At 43.7% G+C, this 27,517-nt stretch overlaps 1 protein-coding gene and 1 pseudogene across 1 annotated transcript in view; one reads left to right on the forward strand and one right to left on the reverse strand.

The window, feature by feature from the left end:
• Window positions 1-17,501: 17,501 nt before the first annotated feature.
• The window catches only part of NQO2 (N-ribosyldihydronicotinamide:quinone reductase 2), a 32,111-nt gene continuing 22,095 nt past the window's right edge, over window positions 17,502-27,517 (forward strand). Inside the window, exons 1-3 of the mRNA XM_036256416.1 lie at window positions 17,502-17,619; window positions 21,510-21,638; window positions 23,213-23,377. Coding sequence (XP_036112309.1) covers window positions 21,632-21,638; window positions 23,213-23,377 — 172 coding nt within the window. The 5' untranslated portion in view covers window positions 17,502-17,619; window positions 21,510-21,631. The remainder of the gene's footprint in view (window positions 17,620-21,509; window positions 21,639-23,212; window positions 23,378-27,517) is intronic.
• Window positions 20,987-21,428, reverse strand: LOC118626175 (annotated as a pseudogene).

Below are 27,517 nucleotides of genomic sequence, written 5' to 3' on the forward strand. Positions count from 1 at the left end.
ACTCCTGGATTGCGGGGCTCCTATGCCCTGCCCCTTGCCCTCGTCATGTGGCCCATGGCCATGTGGGACCCCCCCCCCCCCAATTGACTAATGGACTAAATGTAGACTAATCCTGATCTGGACACAGCTGCACCATGGAATGGAAACTCTGGACTCTGGCTTTGCTTTTCTAGCCTTGCTGAATCCACAACTGTCTCTCTTCCAGGACTGGACTGAGGGACAGGGGCCTCGACAACCCCAGAAATGTAATTCCACACCAATAAAAACCATCCATTCTTCCTTGGGGGCTTCTGAATTTGCTTATTTCAACTGCTCTCCAAGAGCCTCCTGCCCACAAGTGTCGGGGGGATCTGGCCCCTTTATCCCTCCAGTGACAGATTTACCCCTTCAACTCCCACAATTAAAATAATTCATTTGTGAAGGTAAAGGACTGAGAGATGCAACCAGTCAGTGTTCTCCTGCCCTGCTTTATTATTTTCTATTGTATCATGTATTTAAATGAGAAAAAGTGACTATTTTAACCAGCGAGGAATAGATCGAAAAAATAAAATAGAATTACTATATTTAAGCTGCTAAATTATGAAAATCAAGTAGGTTGAGAAATGAGGAAATGATTCTATTTTTGTTTTAACTAGATTGGGAATAAAACGTTTGAACTTTCCAGTTCTGGGCTCATGCCTGGATATCCATCAAACCTCCTAATTACCTCCTGAAGGACCAAGAAAGAATGTTCATGTACCCGGACCACCTGACATTCTCTATCCAGACCACCAGTCATCTAGAGGATCACCATCTCAGACCAATCCAAAGCCTAAGAATTCAATACTGATTTTTCTCAAGCATGTGCTTTATACTATAAAGACCCTCAGCTTCTCTTTCTTCTTTGCAATAGTCTGGGTATTGCCTAGTTGTGCTTCTGGTTTGAAAACCCTAAGACCCTTGTATGAATCTTTACCATTTATTTTTAGCAAAGCCTCCAGATTCTGTTTGAGTTCATTCAACACCACAAACCATTTTTCACATTCAGATACTTGGAATTTATAAACCCTCCCCACAGTATATTCATACCCTTGAGGCCCCACTAGGTAGCAGAGCTGGAAAACCCCAAACTTCATTTATTAAACATTTATTGTCCTGATTCCTGTATCAGATCACAAAGAAATTGAGAAGTAAAACTGAATAAAACATGGGCCTTCGTTTTTGAGCATTTCAGGTGGAGGGGAAGCCTGCCTTACCGCAGCTCTAAGGGAGCAGGCACGCAGGTGGCGAGAACAGGATGGCGAGGGCGACTGTGGGGCTCATGGTGGATTCACAGTGGCATCAGTTGAGCTGGGACTTCTGTGAGTAGTGATTGTTTAGCTGGACAGTGGAGAAACGACCTGGGCAGAGTAAATGCATGTGCGAAGGTGTGGCTGTGAAAAGGCTTGCAGAGGACAAAGGTGAGTCCGGGGGGGTGGGGGGGCTGGAGCCTGGCCCACAGTGAAGTTGATAAGGGTTGAACATGTCGGTTAGAGCTGGACTGGGAAGAGTCTTTATGCCATTCTAAGGAATCTGGGTTATATCAGACAGGCAGTGTGAGAACTAGTACAAGATTTTAACTACAAGAGTAATGTCATTTCTTTCTCTCTTTTGTAAAACAAAAATAATACAAATGGCCCTGGCTGGTTTGGCTCAGCAATTAGAGCATCAGCCTGCAGACCAAAGAGTCGTAGGTTCGAGTCCAGTCAAGGTCACATACCTCAGTTGTGGTTCAGTCCCTGGCCCTGGTTGGGTCATGCAGGAGACAACCAATCAATGTGTCTCTCTCACATCAGAGTTTCTCTCTCTCCCTCTCTGCCTCCGTCCCTCACTCTCACTCTATCTAAAGATAAATGGAAAAATATCCTCGGGTGAGGATTAAAAAATAAATAAATAAATAAATAAATAAATAAAATAATAATAATGGAGTTAGATCTGCCATTCCAGAGGAACTGCCTTGCATGTTTTATATCTCAAATCTTTAGAATGTTAAAACAGAGCAAATTAACCTAAAGCAACATTTTGTGCTGAACAACTGTTTGCAAAACAATAATAAAGCAGATATCATTAGCATTTCTATTTTAGCTTATCTGTACCAGTGGAAATGCTTGTTTATCAGGAAGGCATCTGTGAGGATAGAGCCGAGGCTATACCAACCAACATCTTAAAAGACTGCTGAAAAAAGAGAACACTGCAAAGAAAATGGAGAAGAAGAGCAAAAAGAGACTGGACAACAGAGCAAGGTCAACAGCATCAACTTCTGGTTCTGAGAGGACGTGGAGAGTTAGAATTGAAAGAGGCCACTTCTCATTCCCAGATGAATAGTTACATTAGTAACAGGTGAGATAAACACCAAAGTGGGTGGGAATCAGGCATTAAAAGAGACAGCTGACAGAGAATACACTTTGCAGAGACTTGGCTGTGAGAGAGAGAGCTAGAGCTGGAGATTCGCTGGAAAGGAGGATCTGTTGTAAGGACAAAACAGAATTGAGCATGTCATTTGCCTTTTGTTTTCTTTGTTTTTGTTTTTGTTTTTTTTATCCTCACCCGAGGACATTTTCCCATTTTTTTGTTCAGGTAGAGTGGGAGGGAGAGAGAGGAACAGAGAGAGAGAGAGAAACATCGATGTGAAAGGGACACATCGAGTGGCTGCCACCCGCACGACCAACCAGGGCCGGGGACAAACTGCAACCGAGGTACGCGCCCTTAGCGGGAACCGAACCCGGGTCTCTCAGGACCGCAGGCCGACGCTCTAACCGCTGAGCGAAACCGGCCAGGGCTCATTTGCCTTTTGAAGAGTGACCCTCAGAAACAACTTATAAAATACTAGGAAATTAGGAAATTGTCTGATTTTTTAAAAATTCTAAATAAGCCCTGGCCGGTTTGGCTCAGCGGTTAGAGCGTCGGCCTGCGGTCCTGAGAGACCCGGGTTCGGTTCCTGCTAGGGGTGCGTGCCTCGGTTGCAGTTTGTCCCCGGCCCTGGTCGGTCGTGCGGGTGGCAGCCACTCGATGTGTCCCTTTCACCTCGATGTTTCTCTCTCTCTGTTCCTCTCTCTCCCTCCCACTCTACCTGAACAAAGGATGGAAAGATGTCCTCGGGTGAGGATTAAAAAAAAAAAAAAAATTCTAAATAAAATATGATTATTTTCTCAAGAGTAAAATAGTGAAGTAAACCTACATTACTTATTTATTTATTTATTTTTTTATCCTCACCCAAGGACACTTTTTCATTCTTTGTTCAGATAGAGCAGGAGGGAGGGAGAGAGAGAGAGAAACATCGATGTGAAGGGACACATCGAGTGGCTGCCACCCGCACGACCAACCAGGGCCGGGGACAAACTGCAACCGAGGTACACGCCCTTAGCGGGAACCGAACCTGCTGAGCCAAACCGGCCAGGGCTACATTACTTATTTCTACCTAGACAATGATTTCATTATTTAGGTCACCTTTAACCCAGCATCTCATGAAATCCGCTTCTCAGCCCGACATGTTAATTTAGCACCTGAAAGACAGGTGCCCGTAAGTAACGGGCCTGCGAGCCTTAGAGGGTGTGACTCACTGTGCCTGAAGCCTGAAGGAGGTTTTCAGAACCTGGGTTTCAGTTATTTCTCTTAAAATTACACTTTCTTATTTTAAATCTCGGTTAAATTAAGAGAATCTTGCTACTCTGGGTATTTTTAATATTCCTGATTATAAGATTTTAAGAAATAATTAAATAATAAAGAATAATAATTAAAATAAAATAGCTAAATAACAGCTAAAATAAATATAATACATAGATATAGTAAAAAAAACCTAATAATTTCTCATCATAAGATTTTTTAAATAGATAAATGATAAATAACTGAGGGGGCAGCTGAGTCTGGGCAGCCTTACTCTCTGGTCCCAGGTCGTTGCTAAAGGGCACTAGAGAAATCTGCATGAGAAGTTTAGGAAAGTGTTCCCTCACATGCCAGACTTCAGTAGTTAGGAGGCAATTTCAAACTGCCCGGGGCTTGTGCCATGGTGCGTGCAACCAGCCGCTCCAGTCCCTGCTGCCCGGGACTGAGGGTGCTGTGGGAAACGGGGCTGGCACTGGGACTTGCAATACGGAGCAGTGACCTTGGACACCCAGAAGGCTGCCTTCTAGGCCAAGCCCAGTGCTCAGAGAGTGAAAATGCACTGGGTTTTGCACAAAGGGCAACAGGGTTAATTTGGAAATGCAGGCTTGGGCATCACAGAACAAAAGCCAAAAGGGACATGAGATATGCAATTTTATTGTATCTGTTGGGGGAAGGGTAGTCAGAACATTTTCTTCTTTTTATACAAAGGCAAACAGTTCAAGCATTTTCTAGGTCCCCATCCACCCTGAGGTACTGGCTCAGTCTCTCATCTGGAAGGTAACTGTCACTGAGCCCTGGGGACAGAGCAGCAGGGGCCGAGGGAGGGGTTCTGTCATCTGGTCACTCCTGCTGCTTTCCTCCCCTACCCCAAACCCACCTTGAAATACACACACTTTCTCTTACCTAGGGGCCACTGCCACTTCCAAGGTCAATCTAAGATCTTCACAAAGATTGTGGGAAGTTCTTTTTTCTTTATTGATTTCAGAGAGAGAGGAAGTGAGAGGGAGAGATAGAAACGTCGATGAGAGAGAACATTGATCAGCCGCCCCCTACATGCCCCCATCTGGGGATCGGGCCCACAACCTGGGTATGTGTCCTGACCGGGAATCAAACTGGTGACTTCCTGGTGCGTGGGTCAACGCTCAACCAGTGAGCCACACCGGCCTGACTGTGGGAAGTTCTTACCCCATGAGTCATCTAAGCAATATGATGAGCAGTCTTTTAGATCATTTATAGTGTGATTCTTGGGTAACTTGATGTTTGCTCATCAGCTGTACTCACTTTATTACATGAACTATCAAGTATTCATAAATGATAACAGTGATGCACAAACTGGTGGTATGATTAATTATTTTGTTTATTCCACAAACTTTTATTGAGTACCCACTGTAGGCCAGAAGCTATACTAAGGTCTGGCGATATGATGATAGAAGACATGGTCCCTGGCCTGAAGATACCAGATAGATATTGTGATATTATAGAAAAAAATGTGTATTGGTCTCTGCCTCCTGCTCTGGACACAAAGCTCCTGAAACCCTCATAAGTTCCTGTGTGGTAAGGGCACCAGGAGCAGCTTTGGTTCTAACATTTGGTCTTTGACCCTGGGTCCTGACACAGGACTCATGACACCCTTGTAATTTCCTGGACGAGATGAATGTCTTTTGGTCTAATGAGAAGAATCTGGGTGGGCTCCTGGACGAGAGCTGATGACCAGACTAAGCCATGGTCAGAAGCTTGGCGTTCTCAGCTCCACCCCTCATTGCCCTGCGAAGGGACAGGGGTTAAAATGGAGTTAATGATTAACCATGATGAAGCCTCCACCAAAAATCCCCTAAGGAGGATGGGATTTGGAGGGATTCTAAATTTGCAAACACATCTACACCTGGAGGGTAATACACTCCAATCCATAGGCAATGAAGCTCCTGCACTCGGACCCTCCCAGACCTTGCCCTGTGGATCTCTTCATGCGGCTATTCATCTGTATCCTTGATCATATCCTTTAATAAACTGGTAAATGTAAGTAGGTGTTTCCCTGAGTTCTGTGAGCTTCCTCCCCAGGGAGGAAGGGGTCATTGAAACCAGCGATTTGTAGCCAAATCGGACAGAGTTGTGGGCAACCCGGGGACCCACTACTTGTGACTGACCTCTGAATGGCGGCAACCATCTGGGACTGAGCCATACCTGTGGGGTCTGATGCCATCTCCAGGTAGGAAGAGTTAGTTTCCTTAATGTGTAGGGCAGCCAGTTGGTGTCGTGGAGAATCGCTTGGTGTGGGGAAAACCCACATATTTGGTGAGCAGGAGGGTCACAGTGAAGTGTTGTGTAGGAGTAAAAGAGAATCGCAAGAGAGAAACACAGGAAGAGGAAAGAGCTAGGGTTTATCCTATCAGGAAGAAGTTTGAACTGAGGTTTTTCCTTATATAGATAAGAAAACAAATGAAATATTCTGTACTATGTGCTGTAATGACAAAGTAAAAGGGCAAGAAAACATGAAAGCAGCAAGAAATCTGGCTGGAGAATCAGGGAAGTTGTCACAAAATCCCTAACACTTGAGCTGAGATCTGAAGAACAAGGATGAGCTAAGCAGGTGACACCCAGGAGGAGGGTATTCCAAAGTCAGAGACAGGAAAACTTGCAAAAGTATGCATGTTTGAGGAAACAAATAACTTACTACTGCCATGTCATTCAACACGAGGCAGCTGAGACTGGTGTGGAGGAGACTGTTCCAGGACACGACCGCTGCTGGACCTGCAAGGTGGACCAGGGCCTGAACAGAGATTGCTTTCCAACCTCCCCCTCCTCCCTTGGAGACTGATTGTTAGTCATGTTTGTTCTGGCATAAACCAGGACCCCTTCCCTGCCTCCTGCTACATGCTGGTTCCTGGGACAGGCCAGTCCTGACCTGGACAAGCATGTGATTTCCCACACCTGGCAGCTTTCACATACTAGTAGTAGCCATGATCATCCCCCCTTTACCTATATGGTTCTTTGGCTCCTGCCAAGCTGCACAGAATCCATTTCATCTTTTTTTTTTTTTTTTTTTTTTATCCTCACCCGAGGACATTTTTTGTTCAGGTAGAGTGGGAGGGAGAGAGAGAGGTAGAGAGAGAGAGAGAGAGAGAAACATTGATGTGAAAGGGACACATTGAGTGGCTGCCACCCACACGACCGACCAGGGCCGGGGACAAACTGCAACCGAGATACGCACCCCCAGCAAGAACCGAACCCGGGTCTCTCAGGACCGCAGGCCGACGCTCTAACCACGGCCAGGGCTCCATTTCATCTTGAAGCCACCTAAGAAGTACTTCATGAGCTGTTTCCATTAATAAACTATATAAATTACCAGACTGGAGTGGCCAGCCTCTTTCTTCTCTTTCCCTGTCCTCTGCTTACAGAGCTACGTTTTCAATCCTGGAACTTTCACTGGGTCTGTGTGTATTAACAACTGGATATCTATGAAGGGCCTTATATACAATGCCAATAAATTTCTATTTTGTCTTTTTTAAGAGAGAGAAACATGCACCCTGACTGGGAACAGACTCCTCGACCTTTTGGTGCATGGGACGACGCTCAACGAGCCACCCGGCCAGGGCTCTGTTTTATCTTATAGGCTACAGAGAGTCCCTGAAGAATTCTGAGCTGTAAAGTCGTGTAAACAGAGTTATATACTGGGAAGTTTGCTCTGCAGCAGTCCAGACAAACAGGATGAGAACAAGACAGACGTACCAGTGCTGCAGTACTTCCAATGAAGACAGCGTGCATGAACCAGTGCGGTGCCTGGAGGGCAAGGAGGGAAGAGCTGCTTGAGAAGAATTCAGGACACGCCCAAGGTACTGTAGGTAGGAAGGAAGAATCCATCATCAAACTTTAAGATTACTGACGTGGGCCATCAGGTGAATGGCGGACAAGCAAGGTTGGGAAAACAAAGGCAAATTAACTTGGAAGAAAAAATGAATTTCATTTTTGATATGAAGGTTGGGGTTCCATGGAAGGCTCAGGTTAGGCACCAATGTCTTTGTGGGGGTCATCAGCAAATTGATGTAGGTAAAGTCAGATGTTGAGGAGGTTTGCCAGGGAGAAGAGGGGACCCCCTAGGAATGCCAATACATAAGGGAGAATGGCATTTTCCTTCTCTTTTTCTGGCATCTTTAGAAAGACCCAGGAAAAGATAAGGAGGGGCTAGATAGGCCTTAAAAGCATAAGAAGAATCAGGGAATTATTAACAAAAAACAAAAAGTTTTTTTTATTAATTATTTTTCTTTTATTAATACATTTTATTCAAATTCTGCTACATGCATGTTATTGTGTTAAAACTTAAAGGTAAGAGTATAAATAAGAACGATTTAACTCCGGTCTTGTAGGCTGATAAAGCTGTAAAACCCTTCACACTGCATACGGGATCTCTAATGACAACCTTCAGAGATGCATGGAGAAGAAGGGGCTTCCTTGCAACTCTGGAGTCAGATCAGATCTGAAGTTGGTAGCCACTGACTAGTGCTTCCTTTTCAGAGAGGATTCTAAAATGGCGGCGGAGTGGATGGAAGCTACACAGACGGTCTCCCAGGACCAAACTGGAATTACAATTTGGGCTCCAGCAAGGAAAGAGCAGACTGGACTGGAACTGTGTGGAGAGACTCGGAAGTCTGGAGAGCTACTGGGAGTTTTGTGCTGAATCACTACCTCATAGGACAGAAGCTATCTTACTCAAAGAGCACCTTCCCAGAGCCCCAGGGACCAAAAAGAGTTTTAAAGAAGGAGCTGAGCCCAGCCGATGTGGCTCAGTGGTTGAGCACTGACCCATGCACCAGGAGGTCACCAGTTTGATTCCCAGTTGGGGCACATGCCCAGGTTGCATGCCCAGAGAAGGTGTGCAGAAGGCAGCCAATCGATTTTCTCTCGTTGATGTTTCTCTCTCTCCCTCTCCCTTTAAAATCAATAAAATAAATAAATAAATAAAATCAATAAAAAGAAAAATACATATTTTTAAAAAGAGCTGATAGAATAATCAAAACAGTATGGTATTGGCAGAAACAGACATAGACCAAAGTAACAGAATAAAGAGAGCAGAAGTAAACCCTCATGTATACAGGCAACTAATTTTAGATAAAGAAGCAAAAAACATCCGATGGAGAAAGGAAAGCCTCATCAATTAATGGTGTTGGAAAATTGGAAAGACATGCCAAAGAATGATACTAGACTGCAATTTGACATCACACAAAAATTAACTCAAAATGGATTACAGACTTAAATATAAGACCTGAAACAATAAAATACATATAAGAAAACTGTTATGGTTTGACTGGTGACTTGGGCTTCTGAAAGAATTCACAACCAGAGAGGAGAGAGAGAAAAGGGAGGAAGTTAATTTCACTTTCCCATAGGGAAAGGACCCAAGCACTAACTGGCAATACAAGGGCAGGGAAGAAAGATTTGCTCTTTTATTGGGGGCTCTAGGGAGTAAAGGGCAATTGGGACAGAAAGGGGAAGTTGAACAAACACCAGAGTGGCCTTGAGAAGCCACAGTTTGTTTGTTTTCTAGGAGACAGTCTGGCAGATGCACCAGGGAGGCGTCCTTATTACATATATCTTCTCTAGCCTGTAAAATATGCTTTGGAGCAAAGAAAGTTACCAAGAGTATAAAAGAGTCACATCTGAAGGGGTTACAAAGAGTCTGGAGAAGAGAGACTTTTTTGAAAGGGGAAAGGGAATTTTCTGTTCATTACAGGCTCTTTCGTGTGAATCATCCTGGAGTTGCTAAAATAGCAGAGGGCGTGGGGGAAAGTGCAGCGCTTATCTATTTACTGCCTGAGTAGGAAGGTGGCTTGAAGTTAGAGATGCCAGCAAGCTCTGCATTTAATTACCAGGTGCTTTTCGTAAATTGTGGGAAAGTCATAGCACAAAAGAAAGGGCTGTTTTCTGCCCTTCAAAAACATAGATCCTACCCTGACTGGTTTGGCTCAGCAGTTAGTGTAGGCCTGCTAAGGACACATACCTTGGTTGCAGTTTGTCCCTGGCCCCGGTTGGGGTCCTGTGGGTGGCAGCCACTCGATGTGTCTCTCTCACATCAATGTTTCTCTCTCTCTCTTCCTCATTCTCTATTTGAAGATAAATGCAAAAATGTCCTTGGGTGAGGATAAAAACAAACAAACAAACATAGATACCAAATTTATGGACCTTGGTTGCAGAGAAGCTTTTATGAACTTAACCCCTAAGGCAAGGGAAGTAAAAGCAAAAGTAAATATATGAAGGACATCAAACTGTAAAGCTTCTGCATAGACCCCCAAAAATCCAAAACTCAACAAAACAAAAAGGCAACCAACCAAATGGGAGAAGATATTTGCAAATAATACCTTCGACAAGGGGCTAATATCTGAAATACATAAAAACTCATACAAGAAGTGTTGGAGAGGTTGTGGAGAAAAAGGAACCCTCATTCACTGCCGGGGGAATGTAAACTGGTATAGCCACTATGGAAAACAGTATGGCAGTTTCTCAAAAAATTAAGAATAGAGATACTTTATGAGCCAATAATCTTTCTTCTGGGGTATCTACCCCCAAAATTGAAAACATTTATTCATAAAGGTCTATGTACCCCTAAGTTCATTGCGGTAGTACTCATGGTGGTCAAGACATGGAAACCAGCTAAGTGTCCTGACTGGATAAAGAAATGTGGTACATTTATACAATGTAATACAACTCGGCCATAAGAAAGATGAAATACTGCCATTTGTGACAACATGGATGGATCTTGAGAATACAATGCTAAGTGAAATAAGTCAGATGATTTCACTCATATGTGGAATATAAAACAGAAAACAACAAAAGTACAAACAAAAGAAACTCAGCACGACAGAGTGGTGGTTAACAGAGAGGAAGGGGGTAGGGCAGGTAGTCAGGGGTAAAGGGGGTTAAATATGTGGTGAGGGAAGGAGACTAGGCTCGGTGAGGGTCCTCAGAACTGAGTACGGGTAGGATCTCGGAGGACACTGAAGGCTGCAGAAGTGTGGAGGGGTGGTGGCTGAGGGGTGAATGGGGAAGCCGAGCCAGATGCTAAAATCCGGCCCGCAACACTAGGCTGTGGGGAAGTGGAGGCTTGGGAGGGGCGCCACCACGCCTGCCCAGCCAGAGCTGGAGGGGTCAGAAGACCGGTGGTGGTGGGAGGGTTGCGGGGAAGGCGGGGCGGGGCGAGGTTGACGGCAGGGCGGTTCAGGGAAACCAGGGCAAGCGATCGAGGAAGAGAGAGGGCAGGGTCTGGGATGAGTAATGGAGCGCAGAGCGTGGGGTTCCCGAGAATAAGGAGGGGACACAGGCCCGGGAAGGGCATGCGTCAGGGATGGGAGCCGAGCCCTGAGAAATAAGGGGGTTCGCAGCCGCTGAAAGCCACAGGCACCGCCGGCCTCCAATAGGCTTGCCCTGCGGTGGGGGGGGCGGCACCCCAGCTCGGCTGCCGCCGTGATGCCGGGGGAGGGTCTGCCGGGGTCCACCGCGAGTCGGGCGGTTTGGGGTCCCGCGACCGCCCTCCACCCCCGAGGCGTCCCTTCCTTCCGCTGCGCCCCGAGGCCGGGCCTGGCAGGAGCCACCCGCCCGGGCTCGCTCCCTGGTGCCCGCTTCCCACGGCCCCGTTGCACCCACTGGCGGAAGCCGCACCCAGCCCAGCGCGCCACACCTGGAAGGGGTCGTGGGCTCAGGGCGCGTCGGGCTGGGGCCCGGGGAGCAGTCGTGGACCAGAACTCAGGGCTGGAGGAGGATCGTCTGGGTGACTCACCTGGGCCCGGCCGGGTGGCTGCAGTGACGCCCTGCTCCGGCCAGTCTGGTCGTTTGTAGCACAGCGCCCTCTTTACTCCCTCACAGCACTAGCCACCAAGGTCGTAATTGGCTGAATTCCTCATTCTGCGTTTCCACCAGAAGGTAATTTTCAGGAGAGGAGGCCACGTCTCCTAGCATTCCGCAACGCGGGGACAGCGTCAGACGCGGTGCCTCCACGGGGGTGGTTGGGGGGGAGAGGGAAGGTCAGGCCCGGGAGCCTGGAAGGCCCTGGAAGGCCCTGGAAGAGGAAGGAAGGAACTGGCGCTCTAGGGGAAGGGGCGAGGGGTGGTAAGGCAAGCACAGGGCACCTGCATGAACCGTGTCAGTGTCCAGCATGACAGGAACTTACCACAAGGAGAGGTACAGTAATCACATAATATCTGACCTGCAGATGCACCCTGATGCCACTGCCAGAGCCCCCTGGCTTTGCCAAGGTTACAGGGTGGATCCACACCAGCTTTCTGTTGTTGCTCCAACTTCTAATTACAAGTTTGAGATCTTGTTCTCAACCTTCCTGATGCCATGACCCTCTAATACAGCGCCTCATGTTGTATGTGGGCGTATCTGCATGTGGGCCCACCGCCTTGAGACGGATAGAGGAGCGGTATCTCGGTTTCTAAGACCACTGGAAATATGTGTTTTCCCATGGTCTTAGGCGACCCCTGTGAAAGGGTCGTTTTAACCCCAAAGAGGTCGCGACCCACAGGTTGAGAACTGCTGCCTTAGACCATTTTTACTGCACTTTCAAAAATAAGTACAATATATCATTTAACTTCAAACATATATAATTTTCATCATCTTATGCAAATCCTTAAAACAGCAGACGTGTCGCCCTGGCCGGTTTGGCTCAGCGGTTAGAGCGTTGGCCTGCGGTCCGGAGAGGCCCGGGTTCGGTTCCCGCTAAGGGCATGTACCTCGGTTGCAGTTTGTCCCCGGCCCTGGTTGGTCGTGCGGGTGGCAGCCACTCGATGTGTCCGTTTCACATCGATGTTTCCCTCTCTCTCTCTTCCTCTCTCTCCCTCCCACTCTGTACAAAAAATGGAAAAATGTCCTCGGATGAGGATTAAAAAAAACAAAACAAAACAGTAGACGTGTCGCCTGGCCAGAGTGGTTCGGTGTCCTCCTGTGCACTGAAAGGTTGCTGGTTTGACACCCCCCACGCCACATGGGGTGGCACATACAGAAGGCAACCATTAGATGTTTCTCTCCACATGGATGTCTCTCTTCCTCTCCTCCTTCCTCTCTTGGAAGCAAGTCCTTGGATGAGAACTAAAAAAAAAAAAAATATATTAGCTGTGTCTTGGAAGTTTTGCTGGTATTTACTTTAGTGTACTGTTCTCAAAGTCCAGATAAATACTGTAACGTTTTGCTATTCACTTCGGTGGGCACAGAGCGCTCAAATTTAGGAGCTGATCTTCCTATCTGCTTCTATTATTAACCACCTTGGGATGGGATGCTTGTGAGCCAGGGTGCTATATCTGTATCCCTTTATTCACATATAGGCTGAGGGCTTCCTTGGAGCTATTCCCACCTTTTATAGCAGCCTTCTCCTGTGAATGTTTTGATCAGGATATATACTTTTTTACTAATTTCAGCTTTCTGTTTTTAGTCCTTACTAAGAGTTTTTCTGATTCACCAAAGATTCTCTTCTTGTTTTCTGGTGGGACTAAAGATTTATATTTTTAATTTTTTTTCTAGTTCCAGGGATTTGGAAGTGGAAACCTTAGTATGAGCTCAAGTTGCCAAACTGCAACAGAATGTTTTTATCCTATTTTAATTCTGCAAATGTTAGCCTCTCCCCTTCTACTTCAAGCCCAGTGCAGAAGATTGTTCAACATAGACTTTAATAATGTTGTAAAAACAATGTGTCCTGTAACAAAATCAAGCAATCCAGAAAAATAAAAAGTGAAGAATGAAATATTCACCTCCTTTCTCCCCAGACAGCCTTGTGTATATTAAAATATGTATATATGAAGGAGAAAAAAAACAACAAAGAAAAAATATGTATATATGGAAACATCAACACATAAAATTTTAATATAACACCTACATTTATATTAATATTTTTATGAAAATAGAACCTATATTGAAATATCTATAAAGGAAGATCTGCAAAAAAAGAGAAAAAAAATCCTCAACAGGAACTGAGACCCCCTTCTACTCTTAAATCATTTTATTTTTCCCTGGAAATAAATGAGGTTAACAGCACAATTATCTACTATTCCTAAGGTCTGTGAAAAATACAGGCTATATACATTTGTACTGAGGGAGAACATGTAACATGAGCAAAAATTTCTCCACTTAAAGCCTCTTTATTTCAGAAATCTGAGACACACACACACACACACATATCTTCAAGATGATTACAATTTATTTTGCAAACATTCTTTACACTAGCTCTCATTTCCCCCAGTAGTTTGTATGCTCCACGACACCATGTTTTTGCTGAGAACTGAGTCCTCCTTGCCACAAATAAGGACTGACAGAGAGTAGGTGCTCAGTAAAGACTTTGAATGAATGAATGAATGAATGAATATGAATTTTAGTGATCTCAAGCTTTTAGAATTATTCTCTTTTTTTATATAATTAAAAATACAAAAATTATGTTTAACATTTTCTAATTGTTAGCCTTCAAGATAGTGTTGTACTGGTCTTCCTTTACTCTGGTTTGGTTTCCATGTTCTCAATTCACTTGTTACCTACTTCTCTTTTGAGTTCGAAATGACACAAAACATTTAAAGACTTTTAATTTGCTAGAATACAAACACAGGGGATTTCTTCCATTGATATTGATGTGAGATATGATAGAGGTGAAGTGTTTCAAAAATTTGATAAAATGTCATAATTATTATAATTTTCTATCTTTGGTGTTAAGGCTTGTAATCATTCTTTAATCCTATATAATACAGGACCAAGATTTGATTCAGAAAAGTGATTTTCTTGTAAAGAGACTTAATTGTCTCCAAGACAGTTCTTAACACTTGCTATTCCACACTTCCCTGGTCCTTTCATGGAGTCCACACTACCCAGAGGTCTGGCTGTTGTTTTCTTAAAAGTCCTCATAGCACAAAAGACCAGAATACACCCCTCCCACTGGACAACAGGGTTACTTGCCCTCCTTATCACCAAGTCTACCTTCAATTATTCCAGAGAACCTGACCTGCACCTACCTTTCATAGGATGACTCATTTACTTCCATGACACAATTATTTGAGGAGCCCTAAGTGAATCTCATCAGAAAGGAGGAAAACAAAAACAAATTTTATCTTTGTGGATATCCTGATACATTTGGAAATGCCTCAAGCACTTTTCCTCTGATAAAGGTCTTTCTAAAATACAGAATGCCTCCAGAATTTCCTAGGTCACAAAACAAGGTGGCCCTGTGCCCTGCTGGCATGAGAGCATCTCAGAAAGGGGCCATATTCTCATCCCTGAAAGCAAGGAAAACATCAACAGCAGACAAACCAACCCCAATACTGGTCTACAAACAATAGCAGCACTAACTTTCATGAGGAATATTAGGAACACGGGAAACCTTACTTTTGCTTTATTGCTTGAATAGGACTATCCTAGGACACCAGAAATCAAGGCATAGAGTTTGAGGACAATCCTTGGGGATGTCACAATGGTAGATGGACTGCCAAATGAGATGGCACAAATCAGAAAGTGCTGGAAAAGAGAAAAAGAGACAATGAGCCCAAACTGCTCATCAGCAAACCCGTCTCCCCCCAATCCCACCATACACACACACAAACACATCTACAGGCTCTGGTTCCATACCTTTCCACCTTCTAAGGCAGTGGTTCTCAACCCTCCTAATGCCGCGACCCTTTAATACAGTTCCTCATGTTGTGGTGACCTCCAACCATAAAATTATTTTCGTTGCTACCTCATAACTGTAATGTTGCTACTGTTATATCTTAGGCGACCCCTGTGAAAGGGTTGTTTGACCCCCGAAGGGGTCACGACCCACAGGTTAGAACCACTGTAAGAAATGTCCTGGGCTTTGAACCATCTTTTTTTTTTTTTTTTTTTAATTAAAATTTTTCTTTTGAGAGAACTTTAGATTCATATGCAGTTGAAGGAAGTAACACATAGATATCACATGTGCATTTTATCCAATTTCTCCCAAAAAAACATCTGGCCAAACTACAGTATAATATCACAGCCAGGATATTCACATTGATAGTCAGGTACAGAACATTTCCCTCACCACAAGGTTCCCTATTGTTGCTCTCTTATAGTTACATTGACCCCATCCCTCACCCCTGGCAATCACTAATCTGTTTTCCATTTCTATAAGTTGTCATTTTAAGAACGTTGTATAAATGTATGGGACCATGTATATGTACATGCAAATGTACAGTTACACAGTGTATGAAACCTTTTGGGATTGTTTGTTTTTCCCTCCATAATTCTCTGGAGATTTGCACAGAACATTAGCTGTATCAATAGTTCATTCCTTTTTATTGCTAAGTGTTATGCCATGGTCTGTCTTCTTTAAAATTTACTTTAAGCCCTGGCCAGTTTGGCTCAGCGGTAGAGTGTCAGCCCACGGACCAGAGAGTCCCGGGTTCAGTTCCCACTAAGGGCACGTACCTTGGTTGCAGTTTGTCCCCGGCCCTGGTTGGGGTTGTGTGGGTGGCAGCCACTCGATGTGTCTCTCTCACATTGATGTTTCTCTCTCTTCCTCCCTATCTCCCTCCTGCTCTATCTGAAGATAAATGCAAAAATGTCCTCAGGTGAGGATAAAAAAAAATTTTTAATTAAAAAAATAATAAAATTTACTTTAAAATTATAGTTGACATACAATAATATATTAGTTTGGATGTACAACATAGTGCTTAGACATTTATATACCTTACAAAGTGATCACCACGATAAGTCTAGTACTTACCTGGTATCATACATCGTTATTACAATATTATTTACTATATTCCGTATGCTGTACTTTACATCCCTGTGACTATTTATAACTGGCAATTTGTACTTTTTTTTTTTTTTTATCCTCACCCGAGGACATTTTTCCATTTTTTGTTTAGGTAGAGTAGGAGGGAGAGAGAGGAACAGAGAGAGAGAGAGAAACATCCATGTGAAAGGGACACATTGAGTGGCTGCCACCCGCACGACCGACCAGGGCCGGGGACAAACTCTAACCGACGTATGTGCCCTTAGCGGGAAAGGGACCTGGGTCTCTCTGGACCACAGGCCAACGCTCTAACCGCTGAGCCAAACCAGCCAGGGCAATTTGTACTTCTTAATACAGCTCAACATTAAAAGAAAAAAAAGCAATCCTATTAAAAAATGGGTGGAGGACCTGAGCAGACATTTCTCCAAAGACATACAGATGAAATAGACACATGAAATGATGCTGAACATCATTAATCATCAGGGAAATGCAAATCAAAACCACAGTGAAAGATCACCTCACACCTGTCACACTATTATCAAAAAGTAAACAAACAATATATGTTGTCAAAAACGTGGAGAAAGGGAACCCTCCTGCACTGCGGGTGGGATTGTAAATTGGTGGAACGACTATGGAAAATAGTGTGGAGTGTCCTCAAAAAGTTTAAACTAGAATTATCATATGACCCAGCAATTCCACTTTTGGTAATTTATCCGAAAATACTATTTCAAAAAGAGATATGCACCCCTATGTTCAATGCAACATTATTTACAATAGCCAAGATATGGACCTTCATTTGTTAACCTGAATACCTGTCTGGGCAGGAGGGCTCCCCTCTTCCAAGCTTGGTGGGCCCACCGTTCTCCACAGCGATTCGGCCAACCCCGGTTCTGCTTCAGCCCAAGGGGAGGCATGGAGTGGGTCAGGGGGCGGGGCGGGGGCGGGACCAGAGGGCGTTGTCTGGGGGCGGGGCGGGGCGTCGCCTCGGCGCGGGGTAGCGGGTGGGGCGGAGAGCGAGAAAGGAGCCCGGGGAGAAGCCGGGGGCGGGGCGGCCGGGACCAGCCCGGTGGACAACCCAAGTTCCTCCCAGCCCTGTGTTCGGGCCAGAGCTGGGCAGTCTGTCCGCCTCCGGGCGCGTGCGTGAGAGTGTGCGTGTGCGTGTGCGTGTGCGTGTGCGTGTGCGTGGCCGCCAGCGGCCGGAACCCGGCGCAGACGACCCGAGCTTCCCTTCGGTCGGGCTCGGGTCCTGCCGCTTCTTTCCTGGGGCGTCGGCTGGCCGGAGGGTGAGTGCCTCCCCTTGCCGGGCGCCCGGGGGCTTGGGAGGCGCAGGCCCCACACTCTGCGCGCTCTCGGCGGGGACTGCAGGGCTGGAGAGGTCGCTGCTCGTTTTCACTTTCCAGCCAGAGTGGGAACACGTGGTCCCGTGGGTCCTAGCGTGACTCATTCACCATTTCAAATTAGGATTTTACTTGTCTCTTCCCAGACCTACCGCACGCTAGGCCTGGTTCCTAGTGTTTAACAGGCTCATTTAGTCTGCTCTCAACCCTATTACAAATGAAGAAACAGGGCAGGCTAAGTAAGATCAGTTCGTAAAGGGGGCCAGATTACGCCGGCTCCCCACAGCCCGGCCTTTGACCAGTATACTGTGGCAGTCTCACGGAACTTGAAAAACTCGGCTTCTTCGCCCTGGCCGGTTAGGCTCAGCGGTGAGAGCCTCGATTCCCGTCAAGGGCAGTACCTCCGTTGCGGAGGAGGCAACCGGTCATGTGGCTCTGTCACACTGATGTTTCTCTCTCTCCCTCCCTCCCTCCCACTCTATCTGATGACAAATGGAAAAATAACCTCGGATGAGGAAAAAAAATCACCTTTAGTTTCCCTGAAAATATCAAACAAAAAATACATGAAAAGGGACATGTATTAAATAATACATGCTTCTAGCAGTGCTATTTATAGTTCTGGAACAAAAATGGAAATAACCAAAGTGTCCAGGAATAGAGAAGTGGTCACAAATGGGCATGCAGACAGTGGTCTAGCTACGTAGTGAAATGTTATCTACCTAGAGAGGAACAGGCACAAAGCAAGTCTGTGTGTAAAAGAGGCAAAGTGAAAACATAAAACAGCTTCTGGATACTGATTAAGAAGATATAATGCACATCAACATCAGCCCATTTGATGTGGTGTATATAGTTTCATAACCGATTGGGGGTTTTTTTTGTTTGTTTTTTCCTGTTGACCTGGGTAAGTGTATGCACTTACTTTTCCCCTGACAAAGGGGTAAAGATTATTGTTGTGCAGTGGGGCACTAAGGAAGGTGAGTGAATGGAGATTGAAGAGCCCTGGACAGACAGCAAGTCAAAAGCCTGGCTGGAGTATTTTATTTTGGACAAGTAGCTTACTTCTTGAGCCTCAGTTTCTTTTTCTGTACAAGTACGAGAATTGTACAAGATGTGGAGTCACAAATTCAAATGCCTCAAGTGTCCAGGCATGTAATGTGAATATGTAACTGGGCCAACCAAACAACAGGGAATGGTGAGGCCTGGAATGCAAAAGAATACGTGTCCTAATAGAGGCATTAACATTAAATAATTTCCTCCAAAACCTAAATGTCTTTGGATCCTCACCCTAGGAATCTTAGGATAAAGTGTTATATGAGTCTGAAGTGACACTGATAACCTTTTAAAAAGTAATCAAAACATATCATTCCTGCTTAAGATGCTCCAGTGGCTGTCTTGTTATGCTTAGAATAATATCCTTGTCCCTATCCTGCAGGCCCACCTACCTCTGAGGCCCACCTACCTCTGACTGCATTGTCCACCACAACTCTTTTTTCAGCCATAGGCCAGTCAAACAGGTTTTCTTGAATACTCCAGGTCAGTTCCTAGCTCATGCCTTATTCTTGCTGTTCCCCTACATTTTTGCATTGCTGGGTCCATATCATCATTCATCCAGAGATACCTTCTTGGACCATTCTATCCTAAAATATCAAACACACTCCTGCCATTTTATCTCCGAAAGTACTTTGTTTTCTTATCACTATCACTATTAGCATTATTATTAGTACTTACCACTATTAGAATTCTGTGGTTGTTTTGTTTGCCTATTTGTTTTATCTGCCTCCCCCCACCCCCAGAATAAAGTTCTACCTCCCGTAGCCTCAGCACCTAGTGCAGTACCTGGCCAGAGGGCGAGTGAGTGCCCCAAGCCCGGGACCCAGCTGAATGAATGTGTGAATCGGTTAAGAATTGTGCCCCACTTACTGCAAGTAATAGAGATCGACTCCAGTGGCTTAAACACATTTTAGAATTTGATCTCTCATGTAAAGAATTCTGGAAGCTGGCAATCTAGAACCATCCCACACTCCAAGAAATCATCCGGAATACAGGTTCTGTTCATATTTCTGCTCTATCATCCTTAATCCATAGCCTCCACCCACAGAATAACAAGGTGACTCACTGAGCCCTGCTATCATTCCACGGTCCAGCTGTGAAGAAAGCCACTCGTAAGAGGCCAAAATGGTACCCTCCCCCCCCAACAGAGTCAGCCCCTTTAAGGATATTTCCACCTCATTAGCCACCCCTAAGTGCAAGAGAGGCTGGGAAATGTAGTCTCTAGTTGGGCACATTGACACCTGAATAAATTCAGTGACTGTTAAAGAACAAGAGGGGATGTTGGGTAGCCAAAGAAGCAGGTTCCTAACTGTTTACTCAGTAGTGAATTTAAGGGAATTTAAAATCCCCTCTGATCAAAGCTGTGGCTCCTGCTCCACTTCAAGTGCCCTGCTTTCCTCCAACTCAGCTTCAGCCACAATGATTTAGGTCTCTTTCTTTCTGTCCCCAGGTCAGAGAGCCCATTCCCCTGCACCCTACTTTCACTTCTTGGCAATATTCTGCATACCCTAGCCCTTTACCTCCTGGACAGTGTGGAGCACCCTGGAAGGTGCTAATTCAGGCTCGGCTCCATTTTCCAGGTGTGGCTGTGGATAAGCCTGATTTCTGTCTCTGAGTTTTGTTGCTGTCCTGTAAAGATACAGTCATATGTTAACATCGTCATTTGGGCAGCATTCCCACACTGGCAGTCACAGGCTCTGAGCTGTTTTCTGGAGAGGGAGCAGGTTTGTTGGAGGCACCTGTCTCCCCCAGAAGCCAGCTAGTGAGGATTTAGGCCTCCCTCAGGCCTGTGAGGCCGTCGAGGGAGAGCTAACATTTTTCCAGAGCCTTAATATGTGCCACCCTCCACATGTGTGTACTATCTCTCGCTCTTCTCAGCCATTCTTGTACTTTGTAGACCATGGTAGACGTGGTAGCTATAGGTTTCTTACCAATACCCCTGCCCTTTGTCTGTTCCACTACACTGATTATGTGGAGGGAAAACTGGGGAGAAGAAGGAAGGACAGAGAGAAGTACACTGCTGTTCCCTATCGGATGGCTCATTTCCCAGGAACTTTTCTCTATGGCTGCTTTCACAGAGGGTTCTGAGTTCTCGCAGCAAAAAAAAAGGATTGGTTTTGACATCCTGTATGACTTGTCCTCTGAAGCCTAAATCTCTAGAGGGCTCCTTGCCTCCCTCTCTCTGTTTTTTTTTTGTTTTTTTTTTTTCTGGTTCCCAAGTTTTATTCAAGGACTCATACAAAACGTGGCAGATAAATGAGTTTTAATCCTCATTCTCCTCTTCATCCTGGTTAATGAGAAAATAACACAATTCGTAACTCACTTTGCTGTTAGCAACTCTGTTCAGCCAGTCACAGAGATGATTCTTCAAACATGTTCTGGTGAGATGTTTCAAATTCCTTTTGCAAGAAGGCACCTCAGACCGTACAGTGATCTTGCTCTTGTTTCTTTCAATGGTTATGACCTCTCCACCAAGATTCCCAGTTTTTCCATTCACTTTGTTTCTCCCCTGAAGAAACTCTTCAAAATTGGTAGCATTCATGTTCCGTTTTCTGTAGGGTGGGAGTCAAGGGTGAACTTCGAACCGGTTTCTTTTATTTGCCTCCCATTACCACAAGCTTCTTCACAAGGGGCCATGACAGCAGCGGAGGCAGAAAGGGTGGTTCCTTGCCTCTCTTGAAAAGCCTTTTTTCGAGACATTTCATGTCCTTCACAAAGTGGTGGTGAGGCCTAGAGCCGGTACATCAACTTCACCACCTTGTCCCCCCCCAACTGTTCTTTTCTAGATTGTTGAGGCCTGAAGAGAGTGACCACATTGGAAAGCCTGGGGCTCGCCACACCGAATCCACAGGAGTAAGAGCAAACCTTTCTTGTGACCTGTCAGGAAAGAAATTCATCTTCCTAGAACATGGCAGGTGACTATTAGCTATGAGGGAGTTAAATTAAAAGTTTAATTAAAAATTGAATACGTTGTTATAAAAAATCTAAATAACACTGAAGTATATAAAACTTGTTTTATTTATAATGTGGATCGCTACCTGGAATTATGTTATTTTGTATTTTCTTACTTGTTTTATTGTCTGTTTAAATCTTACCAAAATATAAGTTCCTCAGAAGTAAGGGCCATGCTTATCTATTCTCTGGAATGATATTAGGGGATAGTAGCTGCTCAATAAATAGTCGAGTGAAGGAGCCCCAGGAGGAACCATGGTTCAAAATTCAGTATGACTCCCCATCTTTACATGTCTCCCTGCTCATGACAAACATGCCATTATGCAACATCTTTTTTTTTCTCTCAACAAAATAACATGAAGATTTCTTCATTTCAGAACATAAAAGTCCACCTTACACATGAAACTGTACGTTAAATTTTCCATCTCAGCACTACTGATACTTTGGGCCAGATAACCCTTTGATTTATGCATTGTACCATGTTTAGCAGCATCCTTGGAGCTCTATCTACCAGATGCCAGTAGTGCCCGCCCCCCAGTCATGAAAACTGAAAATGCCTCCAGATATTGTGAGGTGTTTCCTGGGAGGCAACACTGCCGGTAGCTGAGAACCATTGATGTAGATACTTCATTTGTATCCATTTTCCTATTAAGCCCCCAACTAGAGTTCATTCATAACAAATGAATGTGAGAAGTGAAAATAAAAAATGTTGATCATTAACTCATGGAATTCAACTTTTACATTCAGTTGAATTCCCTGAAGTTGTTTGCTTCAGACTGACCTTTGTATTTTCTCCTTAAGGACCTAAACCGAAAAATTTAAATCAAAAGTTTAAATATTTTGGCCTTAGACCTTATCTGGAAAAAGTTAAGCAAATCACCAGAGCTGCCTCCCTAAAAAAAAAAAAAAAAAAAAAAAAAAATCAGTGCATAATCTCACGAAATCTTCTGAACAACGAAAATACTGCTTCAGAGGCTATTGGTAATAGTGATACAACCAGGACCCATAAGACCTGACTCTTCTTAGACTTCTTGTCATCTTCACCACCAAAAGCAGGGGTCCTACAGCCCTGCCTGCCTTGTGGTAGTACTAGGAGTCCAATTTTTCATATCTTGTTTAAGTGTGACATTTCGATGGGGCTGAAGGAAAGGAAGCAGAACTATATTTTGGTAACTGACACCTGGCCACATAGGGTTAACACAAAAGATTAGTTACAGAACTTTTTCATTTCAATGTATGGGAACAGGGCTACAACTTCTCATAGAGGATAGCCAAACTAGACTGGGCTTTCAAAGAACTTGGTTGTTTGAGTTTTGAGAAATCATAATTTGACCCATTGTATATTTGTATATTAGTAAACTCAAGTAACCATGAGGTATGCTATAACTGCATTAAACCTCACCCACTAAAAAGGTTGGTGGTTCTTAGCTTCAACTGCTGTAATGCTCTTACACATTTCATTTCTGTCTTAGTCCTTATGGAATTTTGACAAAGAGGAACTGCTCTTTAAGAGAAATCAATTCTTCTCTGGATTTAGGTAAGAAAGTGCTCATTGTCTATGCTCACCAAGAACCCAGGTCTTTCAATGGCTCCTTGAAGAAGGTGGCTGTGGATGAACTGAGCAAGCAGGGCTGCACCGTCACCGTTTCTGACCTCTACGCCATGGACTTTGAGCCAAGAGCCACAAGGAAAGATATGACCAGTAAGTCATGGGCATAAGCACTGTGTTTTCTAAAAAGTTCTTCTTTGTGTGTGTACATTTTTGTTTGTTTGTTCATTTGTTTTTATTGAGGTATAACTGATATAACAGTTTTAGGTTTACAATGTAATGATTCAATATTTGTATGTATTGTAAAATGGTGACCACAACAAGTCCAGTTAACACTCATCACCTCACATAGTTACAATTTTGTTTTTCCTCCTGATGAGAACTTTCAAGATCCACCCTCCTAGCTACTTTCAGATATGCAATGCAGGCTTATGTACTGTAGTCACTGTGCATAACATCTCCAGGACTTACTCATTTTATAAATCGAAATTTGTGCCTTTTGACCCCCTTCACCTGTATGGCCCACTCCCCAACCCCTGCCTCAGACAACACCAGTCTGTTCTCTGTATTCATGAACTCAGTTATTTGGTTTGCTTTTGGGGGTTTTGTTAGGTTGTTCTTCTTTTTTTCTTTTTTATATTCCATGTATAAATGAGATTACACAGTATAGATCTTTTTCTGTCTGACTTATTTCACTTAGCATAATACCCTCTAGGTCCATTTATGTTGCTGCAAATGGCAAGGTTTCATTCTTTTTTGTTGGCTCAATAATAGTATTCCATTATATGTATACCACATTTTCTTTATCCTTTTATTCACGGATAGGTTGTTTCCATGCCTTGGCTATTATAAAGAATGCTGTAATGAATATGGGAATGCCTATATTTTTTCAAGTGTTTATGTTTTCTTCGCACAAATACCCAGAAGTGAAATAACTGGGTCAAAAAGTAGTTCTAGTTTTAATTTTTTGAGGAACCTCCATACTGTTTTCTATAGTGGCTGCACCAATTTATATTCCTACCAACAGTTCACAAGGCTTCCCTTTTCTCCACAACCTCTCCAACCCTTGTTATTTCTAGTCTTATTGATAATAGCCATTCTAACAGTGTGAGGTGTAGTTTTGATTTGCATTTCCCTAGTAGCCAGTGAAGTTGAGCATCTTTTCATATACTTGTTTGCCATTTGTATGTCTTCTTTGAAAAAAATGTCTATTCAAGTCCTCTGCCCATTTTTAAGTCAGATTATTTGTGTTGTTTTTTTTTTTAATTAAAAACAATTTTGAAAAACAGGTAACCATTGCACATAATGTATAATTCTCAGGTCGAGAATTCCACAGTGTGCCCTGGCCAGTTTGGCTCAGCAGTAAGTGCGTCGGCCTGCGGTCCGGAGAGACCCGGGTTCAGTTCCCGCTAAGGGCATGTACCTTGGTTGCAGTTTGTTTCTGGCCCGGGGTTGGTTGTGCAGGTGGCAGCCCCTCGATGTGTCCCTTTCACGTCAATGTTTCTCTCTCTCTGTTCCTCTCTCTCCCTCCCACTCTATCTGAACAAAAAATGGAAAAATGTCCTCGGGTGAGGATAAAAAAAACGAGAATTCCACAGTGTAAGTCTGTTTCCCATCCGCAGACACCCAGTCTCTCCGTCCCTGAGGTAGTGTTACCTGTTTTCTCAGTATCCTTCCAGAGATAGTCAATTTACAGGCATATTCTCCATTTTGCCTCCAGTTTTAAAAATATGGTAGTATGTTATACACAAAGTTATGCACATTGCTTTCTTTTCTTTACTGCTGCAAACTATCCCATTGTATGGAGTCATAGTTTAAGTAGCCCCCTACCTTAGGGCACTTTGGGTTGTTTTTCATCTTTTGCTGTTATAAACAGTGCTGCACTGAAAAATCATGGCCATCTTTGTTTCTTTTTCCTACATATGCTATTATATCTAGAAGTGGAATGGCTGGGGCAAGGGAATGTGCATTCTTAATTTTTAGAGGTAATATCAAATTGTTTTCCATAAATGTACCAGTTTACACTCCTACCAGCAATATTTGCAAGGGCTCATTTCCTCGCTATCACTAACAGTGTTATCAATTTTTTTTTTTTTTTTTCCAATCTTCACCCGAGGACATTTTTCCACTTTTTGTTCAGACAGAGTGGGAGAGAGAGAGAAAGAGAGAGAGAAACATCGACGTGAAGGGACACATCGAGTGGTTGCCACCGCACGACCCAACCAGGGCCAGGGACAAACTGCAACCGAGGTACGTTCCCTCAGCAGAACCGAACTCAGGTCTCTCCGGACCGCAGGCTGACGCTCTAACTGCTGAGCCAAACCGGCCAGGGCATGTTACCAATTTTTGATAATTGCCAACCTGACAAGTGAAAAAATGGGCTCCTGGTATACTTCTAATTTGCATATTTCTCATTATAATAACTGAGCTTTACTATTGTTGGGGAGGAAGAAATTTTCCTCTGTCCTCCTGGTCAAATAGACATGAGACAGATCAACAAGAGAAAATAACCAAATGTAATTATGTACATATGTATGTATGTGGAACCCCACATGCATGAGAGAGTCAGAGACAGAAAAGGAAAGTGAAGTCTATGTGGCATTCTGAGCTGAGGATGAGGTAAGACATCTTTCACATGGGAGGAAGGTCATTCGGAGGAAGATAAGAAGAGAAGATATTCAGTAACTAGATGTTAGCCCTTCCGTGTAGGTAGGTCATAAAAGTTATTTTTGCTAATAACAATTATGGGCAAGGCCCCTAATTTAAAGTCTTTTCAGAAGACGTATGGGTTTCCCATAGCCCTGACTGTTCATTTAATTTATAGCATAGTTTACCCATTGTAATTTCTCTGATTCAGGAGCAAACTGTTGCCATGTTACAAGGGCATTAAGATGGCAAAAGTCTGGCAATGAGGGGTCATTTTTGCAGAAGCAGAATGGGTGTCATGCCACAGTCTTTGTAGACTTGCTGTGGCCTTCGTGTGAAAGGCAGCTAGGGCGTTTCAAATTCAGAGGGTAGCTCTTATATTGAGTAGATTTTGTTTTCTTAAGTAATGAAATAACCAATTAAGATAACATAAAACAACATTATTGCCTGGCCAGTGTATTTCATTGGTTGAGTGTCAACCCATGCACCAAGAGGTCGCCGGTTTGATTCCCGGTCATAGCACATGCTCAGGTTGTGGGCCCGATTCCCAGTGGGGGGCATGTAGGAGGTGGCCCATCAATGTTCTCTCTCATCGATGTTTCTATCTCTCTCTCCTTCTCCCTTCCTCTCTCTCTAATATCAATAAAGAAAAAAAATTTTTAAAAACACATTATTTTGATAAAACACAGAAGCTTTGCTTTCTCAGCAGTAAACTCTTCACAGTATCTTTTGTTTGTTTGTTTGTTTGTTTTTTAATCCTCATCCGAGGACATTTTTCCATTTATCTTAAGATAGAGTAGGAGGGAGGGAGGAGAAGAAAGAGAGACAGAGAGAGGGAGAGAGAGAGAGAAACATCTATGTGAGAGAGACACATCAGTTGGTTGCCCCCTGCACAACCCTGACCAGAGCTGGGGACTGAGCCACAACCGAGGTACATGCCCTTGACTGGAATCGAACCTGCGACAATTTGGTCTGATGCTCTAACCAATGAGCCAAACTGGCCAGGGCTCGTCACAATATTTTATTAGGGGCAGACTAATAATCCAAGAAAACTTTCTCCTTTTAGCAGATAAGAGAATGTTAAGTTTTTTATATAAAGTTTTTTTTTAACTTTTTAACAAATTTGTTCAATCATATTCAGCTCAATCACTTATAAAATTCCTTTCTCAGGACTTGTTTCTCATGAACCTTCCACATCTTTCTGCATCCATTTTAGTTCATCTCTTGTTCTCTTACCCAGTCGGAAACATTCCAGTCGGAATAAAGTTACTTTCATTTTCCTTAATGAAAACACATCTCTTGCCTTTTTTTAAGCCAAAACACATCCTACTTTTCTTGTATACACAGTTGTTTTTCATGAGTTTTTAGTAGCTTTAATTACATATTAGAATTCTTAGCCTTTAAAACTTAATTTCTAGGGATAACTAAGAAATAAGCAATTGTGTTCTTTAGACTGATAAATTTATAAATAAGTTCCATAATTTTAGAAATATGTTTTTTTTTCATAGTACAGTCTTTCATTGTGCCATAAGACATCTGTTTACTAACAGATCAAAATGTATTTTTTAGTTTCTCTTTAATAAGAGCCAAAGGTAGATAAATCTATATTCAGTAATTGGTGTTTTATTACTTCATCTTATTTGGAAA

Source organism: Molossus molossus, unplaced genomic scaffold (assembly GCF_014108415.1).
Source record: "Molossus molossus isolate mMolMol1 unplaced genomic scaffold, mMolMol1.p scaffold_m16_p_12, whole genome shotgun sequence".
Taxonomy (NCBI): domain Eukaryota; kingdom Metazoa; phylum Chordata; class Mammalia; order Chiroptera; family Molossidae; genus Molossus; species Molossus molossus.